Raw genomic sequence first — 27,141 nt, forward strand, 5'->3', positions numbered from 1 at the left:
CTGACTAGCCGTGATTTATACCCAATTCACTTACTTATTTGCTAAGGGATAAATTTTAACAGAGTTAACATTGCATTCTTAAATGTCTTGTAGGAGACTCAGATAATTTGTATGGGACTTACCATATTCAATGTATTACCCTGCTCCAATGAGCGCCCCTGACCAACTTCTCGACCAGTCCGTAAGTAATCATTATCATGATTATAAGCTTCCCCTACCAAGACCAAAATTTTCATGACTGTCCATATTTTCTTTTATCACAGATTTTTAACAGAAAACAGCAGTGTAGAATGGATATATTTATGCTTAGTAGCTATTTTTTAAAACATTATAGTTTTTTCACTACTGCTTGATCACTGACAACAAATTTAACACATTAAGCATCTCACTTTGTCAATTTTCTGAGCACCTGCGGTGCTTATTATGGAGATTATGGTATCTTCTTCATTAAAGACCAGACAACCAACAGAAAAAATAAACCTATGTTAAATTCTATTTGTACATGGTTTTGAAGTTGACTTATTTATGATGTTAGATCTATGTGTGGAGAGCTTATTGCTGATGTTCAGCATGGTTCATTGAAGACCCTGCTTATGGTCTGTCTGCTTGGTCTTTGTCTTACAGTGTGCTGTCCTGGTATAGTCTGTGTGAATGGTTTTCTATTGTATGGTGTGCCATTGCAGAGATTCGAACAGAGGCTGTGATGCAGGCTTTGGCGATGCATAATAAGCGTGTTCCTGTGATGCCATTGCCGTCTAAACGGACATCGGTCAACTACCATGGCCAGCAGAGGAGAGAGAGACATGGAGGTAATTTTCAAACAGTCTTTCAGTTTCCCCAGTAACTGCTCTAGAGGGGAGACAACCAGCTAGGTACTGGTCAGCCAGGTCCATCAGGTTAACTGCTCCAGACAGGAGGACTAGGCACAGAATTTGGGGCTCTTATATTCAAATTATGTTGCACCAAACCTCAAAGACCCAAGCACCCCCCTAATGAACACTAGAATTAACCTGTGTTTACAATATACAACATAACCATGGTAACAGAATTAAGAATATAACAATGATGTAATAATGAGTACGCTGATACACATGCTCATGCCATTACAGATCAGTGTGCAGTCATGTTGTATTCTCACATCCCTAGGGATTGACCTGAATCTTTAAATCAAAAGCAAGCCCTGTTTATGTGAGGTGAACATAATTTTTTATTAATTTCACGCTTGAGTCATTCAGTATGTACTTTTGTTGGAAGCGATGCATCAAATGACCAAATATCTTGTGAAACTTCACATCACCTCAGTTGTCCAATGGGCTGTAACGATACACTATATCTGTCTCGGCTGTAGCATCACATCAATATGCAATGTAACACATACAAACTTGTGTCCATCACCAAGGGGGAGAAGAGAGGCCCAACTAAAACTTGGAGTATTTTAATTCAATATGAAGCCATGTTACACATCACCGTCTATATTCTTGTATCATTTTATAGTAATACCTGCTGAGCCCATTTTTGTATCCCAGCACCATCATATGCCTGGAATATTTCTAAAAAACTCAACCCAATGTATCCGGATGCCAGCATGCAGATAGCTGGTGACAGGCTAGAATTTATGATCAGAGCACACCCAAAGAAGGAATTTTGTTTCATTCTAAAGACTATGATAAGATAATGTTTACAGTGATTGTCCAGCTTTTCCTGTCAAACTTTATAATGTATTTGTAATGATTTTAAAAGTGTAGTACTTCCTGCCTTGCACTTTTGTGAAATGAAGCAGCCTTTGACAGTGAGTGTGGCCATGAATAACACGTGATTAGTGACACTGCTATTTGTTGTGCCACATGTCTCACAGATATAAGCCATGGCGCAAACTAACTCTATTATGCCTTCCTCAAAGAGAAAGTATTGATTGTAAGGCAATGAAGTTATTGCAACCTACTTGCAGATGAATGGCATATTTCACAGGCAACTCTATTCATTGAATTGGAGAATGCATTGCACATACATTGTGTGATTGGATATTTTCATATAATGTTTTCAAATGGTAGTTTTTCTTAACCTCTAGAGTTTTGAACATTTTATTAGAATGTTGGGGAAAAGAGGATATGTTTTATTGCATGGATTATATTTTGAAAAGTAGATCTAATATGTTTTGTGTGAAATTAAGGCTGTACAAAAATAGTTTTTAGATTCTTTTGTTCTTATTGATCACTGTTGATTAAATCCTTTTAGTGATTAGTTCAAAATAATATCCAGCCTAAATAAGGATCATGATTTTTTACTTCTCGGATACAAGTATCGATCACACTCACACACTAAGTAAAAAATATGGTCTTTACAAAAACATGGTGTTTAACATATCTGAAATATGTAAGTAAGCAGTGGCACATGGATCAACTGCACACCTACCATAGGCCAACCTGTGGTGATTCTGGGTCAGAAGAGGTCCACAGCACACCATGCAAGTTGTAAGAAGGAACTAAAATGAGGGCGGCGGTGGGGAAGGCCAGTGGTTAAAGCGTTTGCTCTTCACGCTGAAGACACGGGTTCGATTCCCCACATGGGTACAATGTGTGGAGCTCATTTCTGGTGCCCCCGCCATGGTATTGCTGGAATATTGCTAAAAGCAGCGTAAAACCATACTCACTCACTCACTGAAAGAAGGATTGGTTGATCACAGTGTGTGACTTGGCCTGACAGTGTGTCACTTGACTGCATGGATCATTGCTAGTGAGGTCCTGGGGGAAGGGTGGCCTTGCCATTTTTGATGCTGCATTTCGATGTTCAGAGATTACATCCCTTAGTCGTGCCAGAAAACTTAGATTTTGGTTCAACACACATTTACTCTAATTGTGTTTCTAAGTTTGTCAGCACCATACCTGTGCTTTTGACTTTCACCTAAATTTGAATGTCTGACTTGCATAACATGAAGTTAACATATTATGATATCACCAAAATATTGTTGGCATAAAACCCTACTCACTCACTTATGCTGGTCTTATTGGATTTAAAAAGTATCTCATACCTTTGGTAGCTTGAGACCTAATTCAGAGCAGAAATATCAGGCAAACTCCACATCACAGTTACTTTGGTAGTGAATAGGTACACATCAAACATAATTTTTGTAATCTGTATCAAGCAATTTTATTTTTTAATGTGATTTGAGAACTATACTTTATTTGATCAGAATTACTCAGTTTCCTTATTTTGAAGATTTGTTTTGTTTGACCAGTCTGCAACTGTAGCCACCAGTCTGCAACCTGAGTCTAGTAAAATGATGTTCTGTCTTGTATTTATTTGTTTTTGTTTGTTGTATAACACTGCGCTCAACAGGATTCCAGTAATATGACAGTGGTCTGTATAACAAAAGCTGGACCAAACAATAGAGTGCTTGATATCATCAGCATCGAGCTTGCAATTGGGATATGATGACATGCGCTGAGCCTGACCACCCGATCCACTTACCAGTAGTTACTTATGACAAGCATAAGATTGTTGATATTATTATTAATTTCGGTCTATTAAGCTTAGCTAATAATAATGATGATAAATGTTAATGATAAAATGAAAACACTTAAAACTTCTGAAAATGATGCTAAGAACTGTGTACATTCAAAAGAACTTGGCACATAGTGCTTGACTTGATCAAATCAATTGAATTTCTTGAGAGCTAACTGTTTTGCATTCGTGGGTTGGTGTCATTGAATCAATTTGTCTGAATAAGGTCGGAGGTGAAGGTCACTCATTGAAGAATCTTTAAAGTTGCAAACATTGATTCCTGTTATTTGGAGACAGTAGATTTTCACTCTGGTGTGAAAAATATTTTGTGATCTTCAGCAAATGTCCTAGTGGTAACTGATCATCTGAATTGTTTGGGAATTTATATTTTAACTGTTTGTCATTTGATTTGAAAGCATGTGCTGTGGGATGCTTTAACAGATGTCTTTGTTTTTGTATGGAACTAATCAATACATTGAAGGAATTAGTTAGAATCTGAAATTTACTACCTCTTTGTGACTTACTTAACATGGTCTTATTAATGTGATGTTGGCATTAGGCTTGAGATTTCTTCTTGAATACTTAATGGAGCAAAATGTGATTGTACTGATAATGCAGATGTTGGGCAAAATGATCTGTTAAATAAAATATTAACATCTGGGAAAATATTGATTTAGACACCTGGGAAGATTTAGACACCTTTGTGTGTGATAGGCCAAATAACAATAAAGTCTGTCTCATGCATGAGAAAACCTTTATTTTTATCCTTCAATTTTTTCATCTGAAATTGATATTGGCTAAATGTCCTGTCTGACAATGTGCTTATGGCCTGGCAGGGGTAACATGTAAGTCTTGACTAGCTGAGCAATACTGGCATGTTCTTAGTTTCTGCCCAACAATATAATGTGGAGAGTCGAAAGCCTTAAACAAGATCGGTAACCAAACACAAGGCAATGATTTTTGTATGGTATTTGACATTTTGAGGCAAAAGAAATATCTATTAATTTGCTTGATTAATAGTTGAGCACATTGTATGTTCATTGATGAGTTTGTTAATGTGATTATTACCCAGCTAAAAAATGCATTTGTGATGTAGCATCAATGTCTCTCCTTGATTTGTAATATGTTCAGTCAGTAATCTTATCATAGAAAAAAACTAATCTAATCTCTTTAAGAATGTGGATGTAGATAGCTTAGCCTCCGTGAAGGGAGACCTCAAACAAAGTGTTGACAGTATATTCTGCTATGTGTGTTAGGTGTGTGCCCAATCAAGTCCTGGTGCCCTGTGTGTAGTTTTCTCAAGTATTGATCAGTGTGCTTTTGGCTATCTCCACACAAGCTGATGTGCCAGGCAGCAGGGGACACTTCTTGTTGGACATGTCACTTTCAGGGAAGTTCATATTAGTTCGAGATTTGTATTTCCATACATACCGTGTATGTATGTGCCATAGTTTAAACAGTATTATTAAGATATATAGACGTTAGGTCAATTATGATATTGTCAGGGCACAGTCCAGGGTTTTACAGGATGCAGAAATGAAAAGAATGGGTGCAGAAAGAAATATTGTGCTTCCATCTGTAATATTCGTTGTACCAAATTCTTCACGCGGATTATAAAGATTCTGTAATAAAGTAATTATCAAATCTTTCAGTACAGGACAATACACCATTTCATTACTTTACAGGATCCTCATTTTTCCTGTTAGGACCCTTGAAATTAATCATTGGAATCACCTAGACCTCCAGTTTTCTAAGTCAAGTAAAACCCTGTCACTCCCTGAAGTATATGTTAGGCCATCCATAGTATATTTTGGTTTAAACTTGAGAGGGAGAGGTCATTATAAATAAAACAAATTTCAGAAAAAAAGAAGCTTTTGGCTAAGACTACAAACAATAAGTTGTTCAGGTTGTGATTGGTTCCCAGCAACCTTTGATGGCTATGATAGAAAAGTTAATGGATTGAATGATAAGGCTTGGTGACATGGTTGATTGGGTGTCCTTGTACCCCGATGACATGGAATGCTGCTTGATACTGCATGTAAATGTCCGGTCCACACTCAATTATTTACATGCCCTCATCATGTAGCTGTATTACTGCAGTGTTAAACAACAAACAAAATAATGTTCATGATACAATGTGGTGAAGCTCATTTCTGGTGCCCCCGTCATGAACAATTCACTCATGTAATCATTAGACACAGGACCTGATAGGGGGAGCTAGATTTTCAGGCCTTTAAATTAGTGCAGATGCAAGTTAAAGGCTGATGTAAATAACATAGGAAATGTTAGTCAAGTTAATGATAATCCAATCACCAGTTGGGATAGATGACTGATGGGTTACCCCTTTACTGATGCAAAGATCAGTTATAGGTGTCCATATGTGACATCATGCCTTGTGGAGAAAGATAGCAATAGAAATGATTGATAGGTTGGAACAAGCTGATTATGACCAATGTTCAGTGATAAAATCCAAACCTTTTCCAAATCAATTATATAGGGCTTATTAGTGTCAGGTGATTGATTAATTGGAATCTTTTATAATTTTATAGGTCCGTATTCAAGATTAAGGTGAAAGTGATAGGGTCCTAAACCTGATCCTATTGTTGACAATCAAAGATTAAGTTGTCTCTAGTGTAAAACACTAAAGCAGAAAACCACAAATGTCCCACTATCAAATTGAATTTCTAACACTGTATATATAATAATATATTATGGAAATGAACTTGTATCACACAACGATAGCCCTATGAGGATAGGTCCCCACTACTTGAGTGGCTGGAATAACCTGGTGTCACACACACAATGATGGCCCTGTGAGGATAGGTCCCCACTACTTGAGTGGCTGGATTTACCTGGTGTCACACACACAATGATGGCCCTGTGAGGATAGGTCCCCACTACTTGAGTGGCTGGAATTACCTGGTGTCACACACACAATAATAGCCCTGTGAGGATAGGTCCCCACTACTTGAGTGACGGGAATTACCTGGTGTCACACACACAATGATAGCCCTGTGAGGATAGGTCCCTACTACTTGAATAACTGAAGTGTGGATTGTGTGGTCACAATGGCTGGTCAATGAGGATAGTACATGGATTAGCACCACAATTCTACTGTGTTGTTCTACCTGATTGGGCTTGATTGTTGCTTTCCCTCTCCAAGACTGGTTCTCCTGGTAACATTGGTAGCCTCCCTGACTTCATCTGGTATAAAATGCTAATGCATTCTCTCATATCAAATTATTTGACCTAAACAAGCTCCTCAAATAAATTTTCCCTCTGTGTTAATATGTTGTTGTTTAAATGCATTTCGTCACTCTTTCATTTCACTTCTCCAGTGTAACAATTATTCAGTATCATGATCAGAAACAGATTATTATATTAATTTAAGAGAATGAGATCAGTGAGGATAATAAAGATCTGTTTGATCGGATATATCAATAAATTCATTATTCACCAGTTCTTGTTTAGATGAAATAAATATCTATGCACATACAACTTCCGTAACAAAACACAGAGTTGTTGCCCCCTCAGACTTGATAATGCCCCATTAATCAATTAGACACCTTTGTGTCCTTCCGTTTTAAATGAAAGTAAATGTTTATAGTTATAAAAAACATTTCTCTCCAACCTTTCGTCAACAGTTGAGATGTCAGAGAGCGTTGTATCCCCACCTATGGGAGATGTAGTCACTGTTTGATGTTAATATGGCTAATAGCATGTAATACGAAGACGAAACCACGATCTAGTAAACTGAAGAGCTGCCACACAGAGAAAGACTTGTTTTGTATTGATCTAGGAACATTTTCTTTTGCCCTGACCCAAAATGGCCTCATTGTAAATGTTTGTAAGGATTTGCTCCTTTCTTGGTAAACTTGTTCGTTTACCATACCGTTCGGTTAGAAAATTGTCTGCGTTAGTGTTGAAGAGGAATTTGGAGATGGGAATACCATTTTGTAAGTAAAACCTTGAAAATATGTCCAAATGTGTCACAATTCATTTATAATTTTTGTTGAAACAAAATAATGTATTATCTGGATACTTGTTGACAGTGGTCTGTAAATATTAGGGCAGATTTAATGGTGCATGATGTGCGTCAATATTCTAGGTCTCTTGATGAAGACGATTTTTGTCATTGTCTCCTGAATTCCTTATGGTTGTGTGAGTTCTCTGTAAACATTTGCTTGTTGATAGAAGACCAGTATTTGAAAATATCTCATCCTTTTATTTTTGTAAATAGTAACAGTTTTAGGAAGTGCCCCCTGGATGATGATTGAACAAATTAAACGACAAATTTGCCCATTATCGCCAAAGACCACATTAGGGTGAAATATTAATCCAAACTGAAATGTAACTGTATAATTATGTATCAAACCTTGATTATATTTATATCCAAATTAGATCACAATTTGAAAAATGGATATTAATTTATATAAACTAGAAAATAGACTGTTTCAGTCTAGATTGAAACAATGGTTACCCATTGTAAATAGGCCAGTGTAAAACTGTTTGATTCAGCTGAAATTTGGATTTGGGATTTTATCTACAATCATACTTATGTGGACACAGATTTGGATAGTGGTTTAAACAATATTTTGTTTTCTTCTAAATGGATTGATCAGCAGGCACAATGCCTATTTGAAGACCTCTCCGATACAAATATATTTACATGAAATATCATAACACTGTGGAAGATATAATTGTCAACATGAAATATGTATATATAGATGCATAAGAAGTGAAAAAGAGTCTAATATACCAAAGGCTTTCAAAGAATCTGATAGTTCCTCGGTCAGCAATATGGTCTACTTGGGATAGAACTGATTATATTTATAGTGGTGGTGACTAGTGCAGGTGAAATATTCATTGCCAGGTATGGTAGCCTGTATCCTCACCACTCATATTAATAGTGGTATCATGTAGGCAAACTATCCAAGGTAGTGAGTGACTGAGTGAGTGATAATGCTGCCCAATCTTGCAGCTGTTCCTATCATATAGAAACAAAATCAGTAATTATGATGCTGAAGATCACAAATTTATAATCAAATATAACTTTCCAGGTAATACAATGACTTCAAATTAATATCTACATTTTATCATAAAGATTGATTTCTTTAAAATATGCGTAAGATCTCAACAGCAGGCTACTATTAACATAGGACAATTGCCATATGTGAAACCTAATCCAGTACTTGCATCAGTTGAGGTGAAGTTTTCCTCGTTCATAAATGTCTGTGAAGCATAATGCAGTTTTGTAGATAAGGCATGTTATTAATTACTTGGTTAACAGATCAATTGACATTTCAAAACATGTGGACCATATTTCAAATTTTGAGTTCAATATTAATTTTTCTAACTGGTATATTAACTACCGGTACTTTCAGTTTTGAAAAACTATATGTGGGTCAATAGTCATGATTGTCAGACCAGAAGTAATCCTTTCTTATGTCACACTGTCAAACATGGCATATGGCTTACTGTACTTTTAAGAGGTTACTTAAAGGTGTGCCCTGTCTATATTACACAATTATCATGACATATAGTTATCGTCTGCAAGGTTTTCACAACAGTCAACACAAATAACCACTTCCGTTTGAAACGCAAGACTTAACTATTATTTGTGATATTCCGCCAAAATACGGACAGACATGTATATATTCAAATGTGTTTCATGCAACCGTAACCATTTCATCTGAAAATAACAGTCAATGGAAATCACTGAATAATGTTTTACAACAGGAAGTCATTTTGCGATAGTAGAACATGCAACTAATGGGAAAACTCTCTCATTTCACAGTTTAATATTGTCAACACATGAAATCAAAATTAACATGAGTACTTTTGATGAAAAGTGCATGGCGGCACTTGTAATATCTAGCCCTGCATTAATAAAGTGACACATTTTTATCTAAACATGGAGTATATGGTCATGTCAGGTTCACTGAAACAATGACATATATATATATATATATATATACACCAAAGCTCACAACAAACAATATAATTGTGCACTAGATTTAGACAATACTTCTAAGTTCACCCCAAGTTCTGCATTGAGTGTGCTTAGTTAGTTTTGTTTACACGAGTTGATCAAGCATCAAGTCGCCAAGCATGTATGACGGCGTCTTTGTTCATGGATAATCTTGACAAATAATCTTATAATTACAAGGCAAACACTGCCCATCTATGTTGTAAAATAAGGTCTAGTAACTCGTGTATCAACACTTGGAACTTAAACATTCTTTGTCGTTGACCCCACCAATGCCATCTGAATATGCGTTATTTGGATTAGTTTTTATGTCGTGGCGCAGTCCGTCCGTCCATCCGTCCGTCCCACAGAGGGTACTAAGCTCGTGAAATCAACTCCTCCTACAGTTTCCAGAGAATATCCCTGACACTCTACACACAAGATGTCGACATAATGATGATACGCATATCGCAGTCCCGTTTCATTTTGACTAATATTGACAGAGTTACTGCCCCTGTTTTACGGAGCTTCATTTGCCTAATTGTGAGAGAGGGTTCTAAGCTTGTGAAATCAACTCCTCCTACAGTTTCCAGAGATTATCCCTGACACTCTACACACAAGATGTCGACATGTTGATGATACGCATATCGCAGTCCCGTTTCAATTCGACAAATTTTGACAGAGTTACTGCCCCTGTTTTACGGAGCTTCATGAAATCTACTCCTCCTCCAGTTTCCAGAGAATATCACAATATCTAACTATAACTATAACTATAGTTAGTTTCCTTGTATAAGGCTTTTGTGGGTGAGCTACATCCTTATGGCATTAGCATTCAGACTGGATTACTCCAGACAAAATGTTCTGCACAATTTGTTTCAAATGCAGTGCCATCTACTGTTGTTATTTCATAAAATACAAAGAAAATATAAACTCATTAAAAAAAATTCATGCGGGGGATGTTGTGCTCTCAGAGCACTCTTGTTACTCTTTAATATTGGAAATAATAGGCTATGCTGATTAGGCTTCTAGTTACCAGACTTGGCCTTCAGACATAATTCTATCTCTCTTGTCACTTTAGATTCCTCGTCTGATGACGATGACAGTGTGTTTGACGAGGAACATTCCCGGGGCTTCCAGCGAGGAGGCAACAGCCGTGACAGTGGTGCTAGTTCCTCCTCGTACTCAGATGCTGGTGCCTCCCCTCATCACCAAGCCCAGGAACGTCCTCGCAGTCAGCAGTTCGGCAACTTCATCATCCCGGGAAACACAGCCAGACATGCTCTAGCAGATGTCATGCAGAACTCCAGACATTGTGAGTTGTTGGGATTCGAGGATAGTATAGGTCCTTATTACCAAGTGCTTACTGGTTAGCATGAGATGGTTACATAGTGCTCATGCTATCAACAGTTTGGTTCCCTACCCCAGACTCTTTATTTGTAGGCAGCTTGGATATAGCTGGAACTGCAGCTCAAAACATTCATTCATTGAGTTGAAATTGTGTAGATTGCATTTTTTCTAGGAATGAGACCTTTAAATTCCCAATAAGTAAAAACAGCAATTATAATAATCAAAGAAATTTGGTTCCTCTTCCTTTAGATAGGTCTATTGCTCTTGCGGTTGCATATTCTGATTTGTTGATGTTTGGGTAGCCAAGTATCGTATTTTCTTGAGTATAGTGCGCACCGATGTATAATGCGCACCCCCCTCTAGCGGATTCAGTATTTTGGAAATATAACAATCGAATATCAAGCGCAGAAAGAAATTACACCATAGATCTACCCCTTCAGCGAATTACGGTAAACAAACGGGTGATGAGAAACTTGGTCAGTATAAATTCGAAATTTCAGATAAAAAATCACCAGACATGTTGATTTACCGTTTAAATTGTATTTTTTGTTCTGCTAGGCATTGTTTTAAATCCAGGGATTAAGATTGTGTTGTGTATTTTCTCGTAAACTAAGCCGGAAACAGCAATCAGGTGTACATTTTCTTGGAATCAACTGGTGATTCAGTCAAGACACACCCAATGATATAACTTTACAGGATTTTAATGCAAGGATCTTCAAAAATTGTATCTGAAACTATTTATTTATCAGGAATAATATATTCAAATATCTTGTTAATTTAGTTGCAGCTTTAAACTAAACATATTTAAAATGATAATAACCCTAAGCGAAGCAACTGATCGCTATTGCCGGGTATTATTTTTTACATGGAACCAGTCTGACCAGTCACCGCTGAGGCTCCCGGGTACGTGATCGCGAGAACTACGTGTTGACATAGAATCGTCAAAGTATGGCATTTATGATATATTATCCATTCTCTGTCAACTAAAGTTTGTTTCAAGACGTCAATAGCTGTAATCTGATTGTGGTTGCTGTTAAACAGGATTTCGCCGAAATAAATTAAAATAATATTGAAAGGAATTTTGAATAAAATTAATGAAATAAGGTACAAACATAAGTCCAGATATACAAAGAACACTTTTTATAGCCAGACTGTGTAATTACATGATTAATTTGCGTACTTGAGTATGGATTTGTTGACATGGTATTTCCCGTGTTACGTGCTCATGGTAATGTCTTTCCATGGGGAAAAGGACCGCCTCCGTTGTCTAGTGGTAGAGCGTCCGCCCGGAGAGCAGAAGGTCTGGGGTTCGATCCCCAGCCGCGTCATACCAAAAGACGTTAAAAGATGGTACTTGTTGTTACCCTGTCTGGCGCTCGGTATTAAGGGGCTAAAACAAGGACTGGTCGGCTCGGAGTCAGTATACTGTGTCTGAGTGGGGTATTCATGTTAAACTGCGTCATGGTATCTCAGTGTCCTAGCACTATAAATCGGCATCAGTCCGGACTAGTACAAGCAGCCACACACACACACACACACACACATACACGTGCATGCATGTCGCTATATAAGTGCAATAATCTTGGACGGGACGTTAAACCCCATTTCACCTTCACCTTCCATGGGGAAAAAAAAAATCAAAACATTATTTCGTGTATAATGCGCACCCCCTTCTACACAGCTGTGTTTTTGGGAAAAAAGTGTGCACTTTACTCAAGAAAATATGGACATTTTCTTGCCTTGGAAAAGGCTTGTGTTTTCATCCCACATGGTCACTCACTCTATCAATGGTTTATTTACTTCTAGCACATCATATATCCCAGCCGCCCGATGTGACCAACAACGCCAAGAGTCTCCGCCAGGCTGACCGTGTTGGGCGCTACAACCAGTCCTCAGTCCGCATCACCACCACCGGCAACGTCACTGGCGTTGAGGATGATGGTACCAATATATGCTTTTTAGAATATGGTGTGGGCTCATATTGATAACAGCATTTGGGAGTGTATTCAGGTTTAATTGAAATTTGACACATGGATGTAGAGAAGAGGAAGATTAAGACCACAATGACCACTGAGTATGGACAGTATCTGGACATGAAGAGAATTGGTTGATTCCATGTGGCCTATCCTCAGTGACCACACTGTTGACTAGTTTGCCTTCAATATGCAGTTGAGATATGTATAGGTGATATCACTCATTGTCTTCAAAACTTGAAAGTCAAACGTTGAAAATGTTTAGGTTCTAATGAACACATCTTAGCGTTTTGATAAATGCAAACATTTATTTTATATTGCAATTATTGTTAGTTAAGCAAGTCCTGTATTTCTACGTGTTGATGTATATAAACTTCATCCTGGTTGTTCCCCAGTGAGGTTAGCTGGGAAAGATGTCAATTTTCAGCATGATTTAACTCACCTTGCAGGGCCTAGACACGGAAAAGTATCAGCAAAGATTCAACAGTTACTAAATACTCTCAAGGTAAGAGTCTGTTTAGACGAGTCTTGTTTTCCGTAATGTGAGGTAGGTCACAACATCAGAAAAAGAAAAAGGAAGATTTACTTTCAGAAGTCAAGTTTTCGCTGCTTCTTTAAAACCTGATAAGATGTGGATATAATAATCTCAGAAGATGGCTGGGCAAGACACTCATAACGGGGAATAAAAACTATACTGAAGTGAAAATACATTTGAAAACTCATCCCTTGTTTGACAAGCAGGACCAATGAAAATAGAGTTGAGATTGAAGGGAATAAAAAAAATATTGACATTTATCTGATAAATAGTTTACACAACCCCTGTTTTATTTGAAAACATCTTCTGTCAATGTTTACCACCCTGTGTAATGAGAGGTACTCTAAATATCAGCTAGACATGCGACATGTACTTCTGCTCTTGTTCAGTTCCATGTTGTCAGACCAAGGAACCATTGCAGATATTTATCATGGTTTGATTAATAATTTAATCATTTCCTTTTAGTAAATTTTTCCAGTGTAGTATCTTTTACATGCTAATGGTGGTTGTGTTAACTTTGAATCTGGGCTCTGACTTGTGTTTGAAGTGGTATGTGCTTCTTCTTCTTACAGAGACCGAAGAGAAGACCGCTGAAGGAGTATTTCATGGACGAAGATGAACACACATTAGAAAGTGAGATCCTCAGTTCTATGTTATTTGTGTTTCATGTAGTTTAAGTCTTAACTTTGTGATTATATATGTTGTCATCTACATACAGGTTGACTTCATTTTTAAAATAAATAATGGTTTGAGTATTTTGATTTAAGCACTTTCGATCGTGGGGTTCAACGTGAAGTATGATATATTCAATGATTATCACTTGAAGAAAATGTTGAAACTTGAAATTTTAGCGTATGAAACCAATGCATATTTACTCTGTCAGTGATTTGTCCTGATAATGAACGCAATGTTTTATAAGTTGTGGATATAAGTAGGAATGCTAGAAAAAGAAATGATACCTCTATACTAAATAAAATTAATCTCTGGGAATGCTGACTGTGAAACTGTGTGTGCTGTATGGTACTGTGATGCTATATGGCAATGTATTATTCTGACTGATGCAATGGGAATGTATTATACTGACTGATGCATTGGGAATGTATTGTGCAGAATGATGCAGTGGCAATGTATTATGCTGACTGATGCAGTGGGAATGTATTGTGCTGACTGATGCAGTGGCAATGTATTATGCTGACTGATGCAATGGGAATGTATTGTGCAGACTGATGCAGTGGCAATGTATTGTGCTGACTGCAGTGGCAATATATTGTGTAGACTGATGCATCGGCAATGTATTGTGCTGATTGATGCAGTGGCAATGTATTGTACTGACTGATGCCATGGCAATGTATTTTGCTGACTGATGTCATGAGAATGTATTGTGCTGACTGATGCCATGGCAATGTATTATGCTGACTAATGTCATGGCAATGTATTATGCAGACTGATGCAGTGGCAATGTATGATGCAGACTGATGCAGTGGCAATGTATTATGCTGACTGCAGTGGCAATGTATTATGCTGATTGAAGCAATGGGAATGTATTGTGCTGACTGATGCAATGGGAATGTATTGTGCTGACTGATGCAATGGGAATGTATTGTGCTGACTGATGTCATGGCAATGTATTATGCTGACTGCAGTGGCAATGTATTGTGCTGACTGATGCAATGGGAATGTATTGTGCTGACTGATGCAATGGGAATGTGTTGTGCTGACTGATGCAATGGGAATGTATTGTGCTGACTGATGCAATGGGAATGTATTGTGCTGACTGCAGTGGCAATGTATTATGCTGACTGATGCAATGGGAATGTATTGTGCTAACCGTGAGGTTTTGGGTGGATAAAGCTGACTGTGATGGCATGTCAGTGTATTAAATAGACTGTGCTGCTATGGATATGTATTATGCTGACTGTGTGCTACGTATTTGTTTTATTGTTCCAGTGCCTACTGCTGATCCTAATGCCCCCAAACCAGAGGGTAATGAACTAACACCAGTACCAGGAGAACAGCTAGTAGTAAGTCATAATCAGCACTCAAACACTATTGTGACTGTGTCGTCTTCTTATTTATCCTATTGTGATTATGGAAAAACACAAAACTCAATATCCTCTCTCTTTGATGATTTCAGTGGGACCTGATGTTTTAATGGGATGAAGATGAGCTCAAAAAACTTTCTTATTTTTAAAAAATTAATTATTTTTTTAACAAAATGACTTTCAGAAATTGCCATTAACCATTTGGCCAGTCAGGCACCTTCTAAATTCAATACAAGTTTATGCCTTCCTACTGCCTTAAGCTGACGAGATCTACATGGAATACTGTTCATAGCGGCTTTAGACCCTACTGATCAACTCACTCACTGTTGCATGTACTTTACATAGTTCCCTCTCCCCCAGATCCCGTCGGGCCTCCCCCACAACCTGGAGGCTGCACTGCAGAGATATGGATCCTCCAGCTTCAAGGCCAACGCCGTCACTGTGCTGGACCAGCATGGGAAACCTTCCTACAATCTCACATACGGTTAGTAGTATCACCACACAGCTACCATATTAGTCCAGCTTGACAAGGGAACAAGGTTCTCATGCTGTACTTGAAGTCATCATGGGAGGCTATGTTAAAGGTCAGCATCAAGCTAAGAGCTTTCAGACCTAAAATATTATGACAATGAATTCCCTTCTTCCACACCATTGCGATTGATAACTTATAAGTGACATTGCTTTGACAATTGAGACAATACTATTTGTGTTTGAAATTTTAAAAAACGTGTTGCCTTGGCTCTTTGTTTACAAGTAGCTCTGGCATTGACTTTTGTGTAGACATTGTGTGCAATGTAAATAGTGGTATGGAGTCATGTCAGTCAACAAGCTGCTGAATGATGCAGTCAACATTTTAAGCTCAACATGAAAAATCCAAATGTTGTATATTAAGAAATATTCTCATGTGTCACTTTCAAGAGTAAGATGCCATGTTCATTCAGAGTGATGATTATGTTTTGAAAAATATATTGGTTTTTGGTGTCAAATCTTCCATGAGGATTATATGTGATCTGTTACTTACTGTTTGGTAAACATTTTGTTCTCAAGAAAAAATGAAGGGTTCTTCAGCTTGGAGGCTGCTCTTTGGACTGATGTAACTGGAGTGACACATTCCCGGATTCATTTTGTTGTTTATCCTGCACAGAGTTGAGTCCAGGATAGACTAAGGTTCCCCCGAAACATTTACAAGCATGCCACTCACTATGAGAGATCTTGGATCCATGTACTGAAAACAAACCTCACTTAAATGTTTCTTTGTTCCAGGCAAGCTCCTGAGTCGGACTCAGAAAATTGCTTTCAACTTGTTGCACAAAGTAGGCCACAAGGAAGGAATGAGCATAAAACTAGGAGATAGGGTGAGGCTGGCATACATTCAGCTGGGCTCCCTGCATGATAGATGCTTGAAGCTGCTTTCCATATCCGTATTGAATAAATGTATTTCAATGCCAACGTCGTCCCTTGCAAACAAACACAATTTGGCATTCATTTCATCCAATGCAGTGTAAGAAAATATGAATGCAAGTCAAGTACAAGTAAAATAATATTTTGGCAAGTGAAGGATTTTCAGTCATTTGTTTGCCTTTTGCCTTCCTTAATTACTTGAATGTCAGAAAATATTTTCATTGAATGTGAGTTGAACACTGTGTGAAACACTGATTGATGAGATTGTTGACAGGTGGCGCTGGTGTACCCCAACAATGACCCTATCTCCTTCATCTGTGCATTCTATGGCTGTGTGATGGCGGGCGTGGTGCCGGTCCCCGTCGAGGTTCCTCTTACAAAGAGGGTCAGTGATAGACATGTAAGATCGCACTGCATTTGTGCTTTTTGCTTCTTTTCTTGTCGGACATTTTAGTATGGAATGATAAGGCTGTGAGTAGCTGGTTGTCTCCAGATTATAGAGATTTGTCGGAAATGAGTGGTGGAGGTAAATGGTTTGTGTAATTACCTAGTATACCAAAATTTGATAATGATCATCTATTTGTGTTTCTTATTGAGAAAAAGAAGCATTAAATAAGCATTATGAGCAGTATTGTCAGCAGTATTAGACACCAGAAGAGATAGCACTTGTATGTTTGTGTCACATTAGATTAGTTTTGTGTAGTCACTTAATGTCTTAATATGTCTGCTGCTGTGTCTGCCACTGCACTTAGTCAGTGTAGGTCGTCACAGGTCAAACTCATTCTGAAAATCGAATTCTTTCTCCTCCAACAGGTGTCATATATTAAATCATTGATTATTGAATGTATTGTCACAGTTGAGTATTTGTTTGTTGATATCATGTCATTGATAAAATGTGTATTTCATGTATTAATCTTCACATACTCTAATGGTTGCCACGGCTACAGGATGCAGGAGGGGCAGGTGTTGGCTTCCTGTTAGGCAGTTTGAGTGTCTGCTGGGCACTCACATCCGAGGCTTGCTTCAAAGGGCTTCCAAAGTCCAGTAGTGGAGAGGTCATCACTTTTAAAGGTAATGAGGACACTGACATGTCATGGGCAGCACCATATAAAAGTGGAATGTAGTAAAACATCCTTTCGTGGGACAGCAGCACCCTAGACAAACTGGAATAGAGTAAGACATCCACTCACATCGGGATACGCACCACCCCAGACAAACTGGAATAGAGTAAGACATCCACTCGCATTGGGATACGCAGCACCCTAGACAAACTAGAATAGAGTAAAACATCCACTCGCATTGGGATACGCAGCACCCTAGACAAACTGGAATAGAGTAAGACATCCACTCACATCGGGATACGCACCACCCCAGACAAACTGGAATAGAGTAAGACATCCACTCGCATTGGGATACGCAGCACCCTAGACAAACTAGAATAGAGTAAAACATCCACTCGCATTGGGATACACAGCACTCTAGACAAACTGGAATAGAGTAAGACATCCATTCGCATTGGGATACGCAGCACACTAGACAAACTGGAATAGAGTAAGACATCCATTCGCATTGGGATACGCAGCACACTAGACAAACTGGAATAGAGTAAGACATCCATTCGCATTCGGATACGCAGCACACTAGACAAACTGGAATAGAGTAAGACATCCACTGGCATTGGGATACGCAGCACCCTAGACAAACTGGAATAGAGTAAGACATCCACTCGCGTTGGGATACGCAGCACCCTAGACAAACTGGAATAGAGTAAGACATCCACTCACATCGGGATACGCAGCACACTAGACAAACTGGAATAGAGTAAGACATCCACTCACATCGGGATACGCAGCTCCCCAGACAAACTGGAATAGAGTAAGACATCCACTCGCGTTGGGATACGCAGCACCCTAGACAAACTGGAATAGAGTAAGACATCCACTCACATCGGGATACGCAGCTCCCCAGACAAACTGGAATAGCATGAGACATCCACTCGCATTGGTATACACAGCACTCTTGACAAATTGGAATAGCATTAAACATCCACTCATGGGATGCGCAGCACTGTAGTCAAAGTGGAAATATGCCAACACAAACACAGACATATATAGTGCATTATGTTACCTTAAATTCTTGTGTGTGACAGGAACAGGGGAAGTGAGGCTCTTTACCTTGATGCTGTTTGTGTCTTATTTACAGGTTGGCCGAAGTTGAACTGGTTTGTGACAGAAAATCTGAGTAAACCAACCAAAGACTGGCAGCCACCCTCCAAGGGAGAAGATGTGCCAGCATATATTGAAGTAAGTATTGGATTTGATATGAAATTACCATTACATGTAAGGGACATGGTAAGTTGAGTAGACTGAGTTTCATCCCTTTGCAGTACCAGGATCCACTGATCATAGATTTGAATCGCCAAAGAACCTGTTCCTAATACACCTAGTAATAAACTCTCCCTGAGTTTCGGAAACCCTTAATCACTTAGGTGTATCTTTCTGTTATGTTGTTGCAATATTTGTCACATTCTTAATTTTGTAAGTGAGGTTTGACTCTGTGCTTTAAGATGGTGGTGTCACCTCAGGCAAATGACTTTGTACGTAATATGCCTCTGTTCACCCAGCAGTGAATGGGTACCTGGTAGGATTAGATGGTAATGTGACAGTTAACCTTCTAACGCCTCACAGGCAGCTTGGGTTGTATACTTCCCGGGGAGCTGAGAATGGAAATCGAGTGCACACTGACCCATTGACTTGGGTAATGATATTGTAGCGCTGTGAGCATCCACCTATAATAATAATAATAATAATAATAATAATAATTAATAATAATAATATGCTGGATAAGCTCAAGCTTGATGCTCAAGAACCATCTTCCAATTTTGTCTAAAAAAATGAACGTAAACTGTGAAAAAAGTGAGTACATCCATTAAGCCTTGATCATCGGTTTCCTTTCAGTACACAATAAACAAAGACGGCAGCACAGTGGGTGTAACAGTCACAAGGAACACCATGTTTTGCCATTGTCGGACTCTGACCGTCGGCTGTAACTACTCCGAGGGTGAGCAGCTGCATTGCATCAAGTATTATAGGACATGCCTGTTGACTTGTTCTACCACCACCTCCATTGACTCCAAGCTCCTAATAACATGGTCTTTTGTCATGTACCAACTTGTACAAAGCAAACTTAGCCCTTAGACTGTTGTTTGTGTAGCTTAAGGTACAGGGATTGATCAGCACATTGTTTATTTTAAAAAAAATTCTTTCCATTATCATGATTTTATCAGATCTCTGTCAAGAAATTAGCGAAATATATTATAACTGAAATGGATTTTGATGTAATAATGTTTTCCAAAAATTAAACATTTTTGGTTGAACAACTATTTTGAGAATTTTTGTAATTTGATTTCTTGGTTCAGATAGTGAAATCAGCCCTGTTAAAATTGTGACAACTTTATGAAACTTTATGCATTTGTTTTCTGTTTTAGGCGAGGTGATGGTGTGTGTGCTAGACTTCAAGAGGGATGTAGGGCTGTGGCACGGAATCCTCTGTGTGAGTAGAGAGGGAATTCTGTTGATGAGACAGGTTATTTTCAAAGTTATGTGCAATTCATTGTTGCCTTATTATTACAAGATGGCTACTTCTCATTGGAACTCCTGATGAGCAGATCAGCATCCTTTAGCTGTATAGGAATAGAGTTTGGGATTTTAATCCCGGTTTCACCCTTCAATCTATCCTTGTCTGTTCCTAGAGGTTTCCCCCAACTGGTAAATGTCACTTTCATTTGGGTTACCGTTCTCCATACCCTGTCACGAGTGATGTACTGTTCAAATTGAACCTCAACTCATTCACCATTTCTTTTGTTTTTCAGAGCGTATTTAATGGAATGCATGTGATATTTATTCCCTACTCCCTGATGAAAGTGGACCCAGCATCCTGGATGAAGATGGTGACAAAATATAAAGGTAGACTCTTGCAGAACTTTGCTGTTCAGGCATGTGTTGTTGTTTTTACTTGTCTTACTTTCAGAAATGTTGAATACACTTATGATTATGAGAAAAGTAACATTGTTTTTCATGACAAGTCTGTGAATATATTTCACTAGTATAGTTAATAATATCAAGCTATGTAATGTAAGTTGTAAATAAGACAGTTTGTGTGTTAAAATTGTTACTGTTGCTTACTGATTGACATGGCAGATATCTTGGCTCCAAGATAGTTGTAATACTGGATGTGGAGCTTACATTTTTACCCTACCTACTGTAATGTTTAGTCACCTTAAAAAATTAATGTTTTGCTGTTTTGACTTAATTTCAACCACAGACCCTGTGTTTTTTAGAAAAAAGATCTGTAAACCAAGTAAAATAAATAGACTCTACTGTCAGACTCCACATGTAGCAATACAGTGGGGGAGAGAACAGGAGTGAATAGCTTACTTGGGGTTAAACAATGATTGTTGGGACACTGAGTGAACACTCCACCCACTGGAATCCCTTGATGCCTCTTGAAGGACTTTGTCAGACATGATTGATGTGTGGCCGATAGGTATTGAAACAGAAGGCACTCCATATTTAGGAAGGATTTTGTGATTGAATAGGTTATATGTCAAAATTCACAATATTAGAGTAAATGTCCAGTGGCTGTATCCTTTGGCTATAGAATATAGGTAGAATATTGCTGGGATGACTCTCACTGCTGTTGAAAGCAACATTCTTCCACCACATCTACGTCTCAGTACCTGATTGTTTGGAACCATAAGATCCCCCAAGTTGGAGTGATGACAGAATCAGCGAATCACATATTTTGTCCCAGTTTCTAATGGCCTCAAGTATGACATCAGTAAAATTCCAATCAAGTGTTACCAGCCTAGGACCCCCATGTTCATGCCATGGACCCACCCAATATTATTACTGAGAAACAGTGGACTTACAACAGACTGCTGCCCCCTTCAGAGCAGCGATGCATGGTCAGACAGTCTGGAATTGTGTTGAATTTCATGACCTGGAGTGAAAAGGTTGCTGCCCTGCCATGGATATAGTGAGAGATGGTTGATGGCTCTGAATGGTGCACCAGCTACAGCTGACGGACATGTTTGTTGTTGCAGCATGTGTGGCGGTGGTAAAGTCTCGAGACATGCACTGGGGGTTGTTGGCGCAGAAGGACCACAAAGACATCAGCTTTACCTCGTTACGAATGCTCCTAGTGGCTGACGGTGCTAACCCCTGTAAGTATATTGGTAGTCTTTCCATCATCCTACAGTTGCCAAATGTGTTCTTCTTTAATCAGTCATATTTATTGTGACCATTTTTACGGAAGTGTGAATTAAGATTTCTCATCACGTCTGCAATATTTCGTCAATATAATGATGCAGCTTATACATAATAAAAATCTAAGTAACAGAAGTAACTGTCTCTAAGTAACAGAAGTATCATTCTCTAAGTAACAGAAGTAACAGATACTAAGTAGCAGAAGTAACAGATTCTAAGAAACAGAAAGACAGTCAAGTTAATGTCACAAATTATAATTGTCAGGCATAATTGGTAGGTCAACTGTAAAATATGTTTTGACAACTATATAAGCTGCTTTTAATTGAATTATTTTATACACTTATTTACAACTTGTTTACTAAGCCTATTTTTGTTAACTACCTGAAATTCAAACATGGCTGAAATAAGATCGACACAGACTTCATGGAGGCAGTTTTAATGTTTACTAAATGATCTTTTGTTTGTTGCAGGGTCTTTAACATCCTGTGATTCATTCCTAAGTGCTTTCCAGGCCAAAGGCTTGAAGGCCGATGCCATCTGTCCGTGTGCTAGTTCCTCAGAAGCGCTCACCGTCTCAGTCCGCAGGTAGGAGCTGTTTCCTGGTGCTGCAGAAAGAAACCTTACTGTATACATGTCTGGAGTGTCCCTTGCTCGCATTAATAAAGTGATGTATTTTTATATGTATTGGGGTATATTGTCAAGCCAGGGTCACTGCACATGGGCGGAAACATTGACAGACATCTATATAACACAGCTCACAATAAACAATGTAATTGAACAGTAGTTCATTTGTTTTTATAGTTCAAAGGCAGGGCTACTCACATTAATTTCATGCTGCATTTTAAGCTAGGGGAGACACTTCCATGATTACAGTATTTACTGCTGATGAAGGATTAGAACTGTAAAGTACAACCTGCTTTGTTTCTGTCTCAACTTGTCGCCTTGTACTAGCACCAAAGAACTAAAAGTCTGGATGTGAAATGATGCAATTGTTAAGAATTTGAAGATACTGATGCTGATTAAGGACCTTGTGTCATCTGTTTATCTGTGATGATGTATTACCCTCTCACCCTATAGGCCGGGGAGAACCAGCAGCAGTGCTACAGGGCGGGGCATCCTCTCCATGCAGGGGCTCAGTTTCGGGGTGGTGCGAGTTGACAGTGAGAACAGTCTCACATCACTGACACTACAGGACTGTGGACAGGTCATGCCAGGGGGTACGTCCAGCGGGGAAACAGGAAAACCTTTTTTCAGTGATTCATTATATGTCTGAACGCAGATATACAAATACCCTAACCATATGTTTTGGAAGCGTTTTATGTTCTGCTATTAAGAATGTAATGAATGAAAGGCTATTGTTCATCATATGTGTTTTGTCCTGACAAAATCATCTCCTTTGATATGAAACTTTACACTGTTACGTATTTTGTATATTGTCATGTTCTTTTGAAAGTGATATTTTTTAGATATTACAATCACAAAAATTTTGACAGTTATTATTGCTGATTGATCAGATATGGAAGCTAAATGTACATAGACACACACACCTGTTTCTGTTGTAGCTGTGATGGTGGTGATTCGGTTGGAGGGTGCCCCCTACCTGTGTAAGACGGACGAGGTTGGGGAGCTGTGTGTGTGCTCCGGCTACACAGGGGCGGCATACTGGGGACTTCAGGGACTCAGCACTGCAACATTCCAGGTACTGGGACACACATGGGGTTTAATAGTGATGACACATGTCTATTATAGCCAGGTGTTGAATGAGGCCATGGAAGTAGATTTACCCCAACTGTTGCAAACCTTGTGTCAACCTTACCATTGCCTCATATTGAAGCAAACAGCAGAGTAGATGACAGCAATCAGTACTTGTGGGTATCCCACTCACTAAACATGGAAACTAAACCTCAAAGAAGTCATTTGTATTTATGGATGATGGAGGAATGGTGTGTATACAGATTCGTTAAGCATTGACGATGGTCATCTCAATTTGGGTGTCAATAATATATATTTTTTAACTTATCCTGCATTACTCCGTATTGCATTTACTGCTATGTTTGACAGAGAGACGAACTGTGTGAGATCCAGCTGCTGAAGAAAGTTGTCCCAACCAGCCCAGGAGGCAGCGCCCTCTCACAGTCGGCACGTGACCCGGAAGTCATGACGTCACACCAAAAGACATAACTGCTTTGTCACCTCCACGGACGGACGTACTTTGTATCCCTTGTGGAAATTAAAGCTTATTATTTGTTTTTTATATTTTGCGTGTTTCTACATTCATTATATGCTGCTACATTGTTACCTGTTATGGGCCGTGACCTTAGGGTCTTCCCATTCGTAAATTGTAACGTTTATCGCTCGTCTGTGGCTCACGTCACAGTAATTTACGGGCGCAATGTTGTTCCCGCCATTTTGTTTTCTTTCCCGCCATTTTGGCCATTCACCACGTGGCCACGTAATGTCGTGTTCTGCGTTTTGAATTCTCTCTTTGGCTTGGGTAATACATTACATTTATGTATGTTGTTTTGGTGTGCTTAAAGCCTTGCCTTTTCGCTACCTCTCAGCGTAATTGTTTCTTCTCATAAACTTCAATATAATACGAAGTTTATGAGTTACATTATGTCTCCCGTACTCTGTGGTTTTGCCACATGGTTACGTGTTTGCTTAAGGCTTTGCCTTTTCACTCCCTTTTAGCGTACTTGTTTATCTCATAAACTTTAATAAAATATACTGTTTTTGAGTTACTTTATGCTTCCCATACTTTGTGATTGGCCACACATTATGCTTCCCGCACTTTGTGGCTTTGCCACTTAGTTATGTTTTGCTTAAATTCCAGATTTTCTGCCTTGCTGCACTTGTTTCCGCGGGAACAAATCTGGTCGGGGCCGCCCCTTTCTGCCGTGATTGTACGACGCCCTGTACTTTCACAAGGCAGTGCCGATGTTGCAGTCATTCGTCGCTGTGATCCTTCAGCTCATGCGAGTATCCAGGACACACCTCGCTCAACGTGCTCGTCGACCCCCACCTACGTTGACGGCAGCAGCGCTCAGCGGAGCTTCACGGCGGCTCCCAACGTAGAGTCTGCCTCCCATGGCACGACATACGACCGTTCACGGTCTCCTACTCCACTGGCGGCTCCAGCGCTCCCAACGTAGAGTCTGCCTCCCATGGCACGACATACGACCGTTCACGGTCTCCTACTCCACCGGCGGCTCCAGCGCTCCCAACGTAGAGTCTGCCTCCCCTGGCACGACATACGACCGTTCACGGTCTCCAACACCGTCAACGCTGATGTCTCCGGCGCCCCCGGCGCCTCCGATGACTCGGCGCCTCAGGCGCCTCCGGCGCCTCTGATGACGCGGCGCCTCCGGCCCTTTGATGACTCGGCGCCTCCGATGTCTCGGCGCTCCCGGCGCCTCTGATGACGTGGCGCCTCTGATGACACGGCGCCTCCGGCGCCTCTGATGACTCGGCGCCTCCGATGTCTCGGCGCTCCCGGCGCCTCTGATGACGCGGCGCCTCCGGCGCCTCTGATGACACGGCGCTCCCGGCGCTCCCGGCGCCTCCGGCGCCTCTGATGACACGGCGCCTCCGGCGCCTCTGATGACTCGGCGCCTCCGATGTCTCGGCGCTCCCGGCGCCTCTGATGACTCGGCGCCGCTGATGTCTCGGCGCTCAACAAGCTTCATGACAAGCTGATGACTCGGCGCCTCTGATGTCTCCGCGCTCCGGCGCCTCCGCATCCTCTGATGTCTTTGGCGCTCAACAAGCTTCAGATCAACAAGCTTTATCAAGCTCAGATCAATGAGCCGACCATCTGATCTTCTACTGCGGCTTAAGGGGCACCATCGGCAATCGCCTCCCCGGCGCCACTGCCCTCTTCTCTTGCTGCCGTCTCATAACTCGTCACACGGAGAAGCATGGTGAAACAACTGTCGCCGCTCCTGTCGCTACTCTCCCGTCGGTCTTCGGGATCGTGACTATCGTTCTACTTCCTGGGTGGAATCATTTCAACCAATAGACAGTTGGTCTGATTCAACTTGCCCACTGAGACGTTATCCATAATCCTGTCGTTTAAAGCGCTATGATTCCGGAGAGATGACCTGCAGGTTTCCATCAAAACAGAGCGTCATGTGAACAGCGTCTGTATCAGATTCGACGACGACATCCACTTACAAAGAGTTTACTTCGTCGACATCGCAGACATCAACGCTGTTCTACCCTACCCTAGCGCCAGCGTTCCTGAGAGAGACTCTTCCTCGGCGCTCCCCGGGTTTTCCACGACGCCCATGGGGTTCCGTGTTTTATCGCAAAACTCGGGTACACCACTTGATCGTCTCTCACACAGTTCATTGAGGATTGTCTGTGTGTGGAGTTTACACCTCAGTTCCGACTCCAAGGCGGTTTTCTCGGCTACTGCGCAGAGTGATTTACATGTCACGTGTCAAGTACTCGGACTGTCAACAACTCCGACCGGATTTAGGTCAACTTACCATGGCAAGGGGTGCCATGTATTTCTACAGATTGGTTTCCATGTCTACCTGTACGCTTGGTGATACCACTCAACCAGGCGCCTGTCGCAGTCCATCCATGCACGGATGTTGGAAACAATAGACCTCCTCTACCAACACGGCTGTCACGAGGAACCTTGTTTCATCAACCCTTCGCTATAAGAACGATAGCGCCTATAGGCGTTCAAGGGATGGAAAAGATCGCCTTCCTTCGTCTGGTTTGATCTTTTCGACTACGACACCTTCCTATCTTCCGCCTTGACTACCGGACACAGTGTCGATTTGATACTTAAAGTCCCTCGGCCGTCCCACTGACCCCTGTTGCATACCTGCCTCGTATCGTGTTGTCGTCCTCCATCGTCACCTCGATATAAGAACAGGAGTACTTATACGCCGCTTCAGGGATGAAAACGATCTCATTACTTCGTGCAATGGCCATATTGCCTCGACTTCCTACTACCCGGTTACGTCGATGCCCCGGCGGTCGATTGTGAAGCTGGTTTACTTCGTCTACTTGAGGTTGGCTCGAAGGCGATCACACCTTTTTCCGAATCGTACCGACGGTACGCAATCGCAGACCCCTGTTGCTGACGACCTCC

At 40.2% G+C, this 27,141-nt stretch overlaps 1 protein-coding gene across 7 annotated transcripts in view; it reads left to right on the forward strand.

The window, feature by feature from the left end:
• LOC124132153 (disco-interacting protein 2-like) overlaps positions 1-27,141 on the forward strand; it is a 100,688-nt gene that overhangs the window by 43,663 nt on the left and 29,884 nt on the right. For all 7 annotated transcript variants that reach the window (XM_046495877.2, XM_046495876.2, XM_046495881.2 and 4 more), the window contains 18 exons: positions 684-809; positions 10,548-10,781; positions 12,623-12,757; positions 13,239-13,294; positions 13,897-13,957; positions 15,272-15,345; positions 15,727-15,850; positions 16,630-16,721; positions 17,042-17,167; positions 17,715-17,838; positions 18,970-19,070; positions 19,725-19,827; positions 20,255-20,319; positions 20,639-20,732; positions 21,872-21,991; positions 22,505-22,619; positions 23,112-23,251; positions 23,597-23,733. In XM_046495877.2, the coding sequence (XP_046351833.1) occupies positions 684-809; positions 10,548-10,781; positions 12,623-12,757; positions 13,239-13,294; positions 13,897-13,957; positions 15,272-15,345; positions 15,727-15,850; positions 16,630-16,721; positions 17,042-17,167; positions 17,715-17,838; positions 18,970-19,070; positions 19,725-19,827; positions 20,255-20,319; positions 20,639-20,732; positions 21,872-21,991; positions 22,505-22,619; positions 23,112-23,251; positions 23,597-23,733 (2,027 nt within the window). The remainder of the gene's footprint in view (positions 1-683; positions 810-10,547; positions 10,782-12,622; positions 12,758-13,238; positions 13,295-13,896; positions 13,958-15,271; positions 15,346-15,726; positions 15,851-16,629; positions 16,722-17,041; positions 17,168-17,714; positions 17,839-18,969; positions 19,071-19,724; positions 19,828-20,254; positions 20,320-20,638; positions 20,733-21,871; positions 21,992-22,504; positions 22,620-23,111; positions 23,252-23,596; positions 23,734-27,141) is intronic.

This window comes from Haliotis rufescens, unplaced genomic scaffold, assembly GCF_023055435.1.
Source record: "Haliotis rufescens isolate VD_foot unplaced genomic scaffold, xgHalRufe1.0.p SCAF_4, whole genome shotgun sequence".
NCBI lineage: Eukaryota > Metazoa > Mollusca > Gastropoda > Lepetellida > Haliotidae > Haliotis > Haliotis rufescens.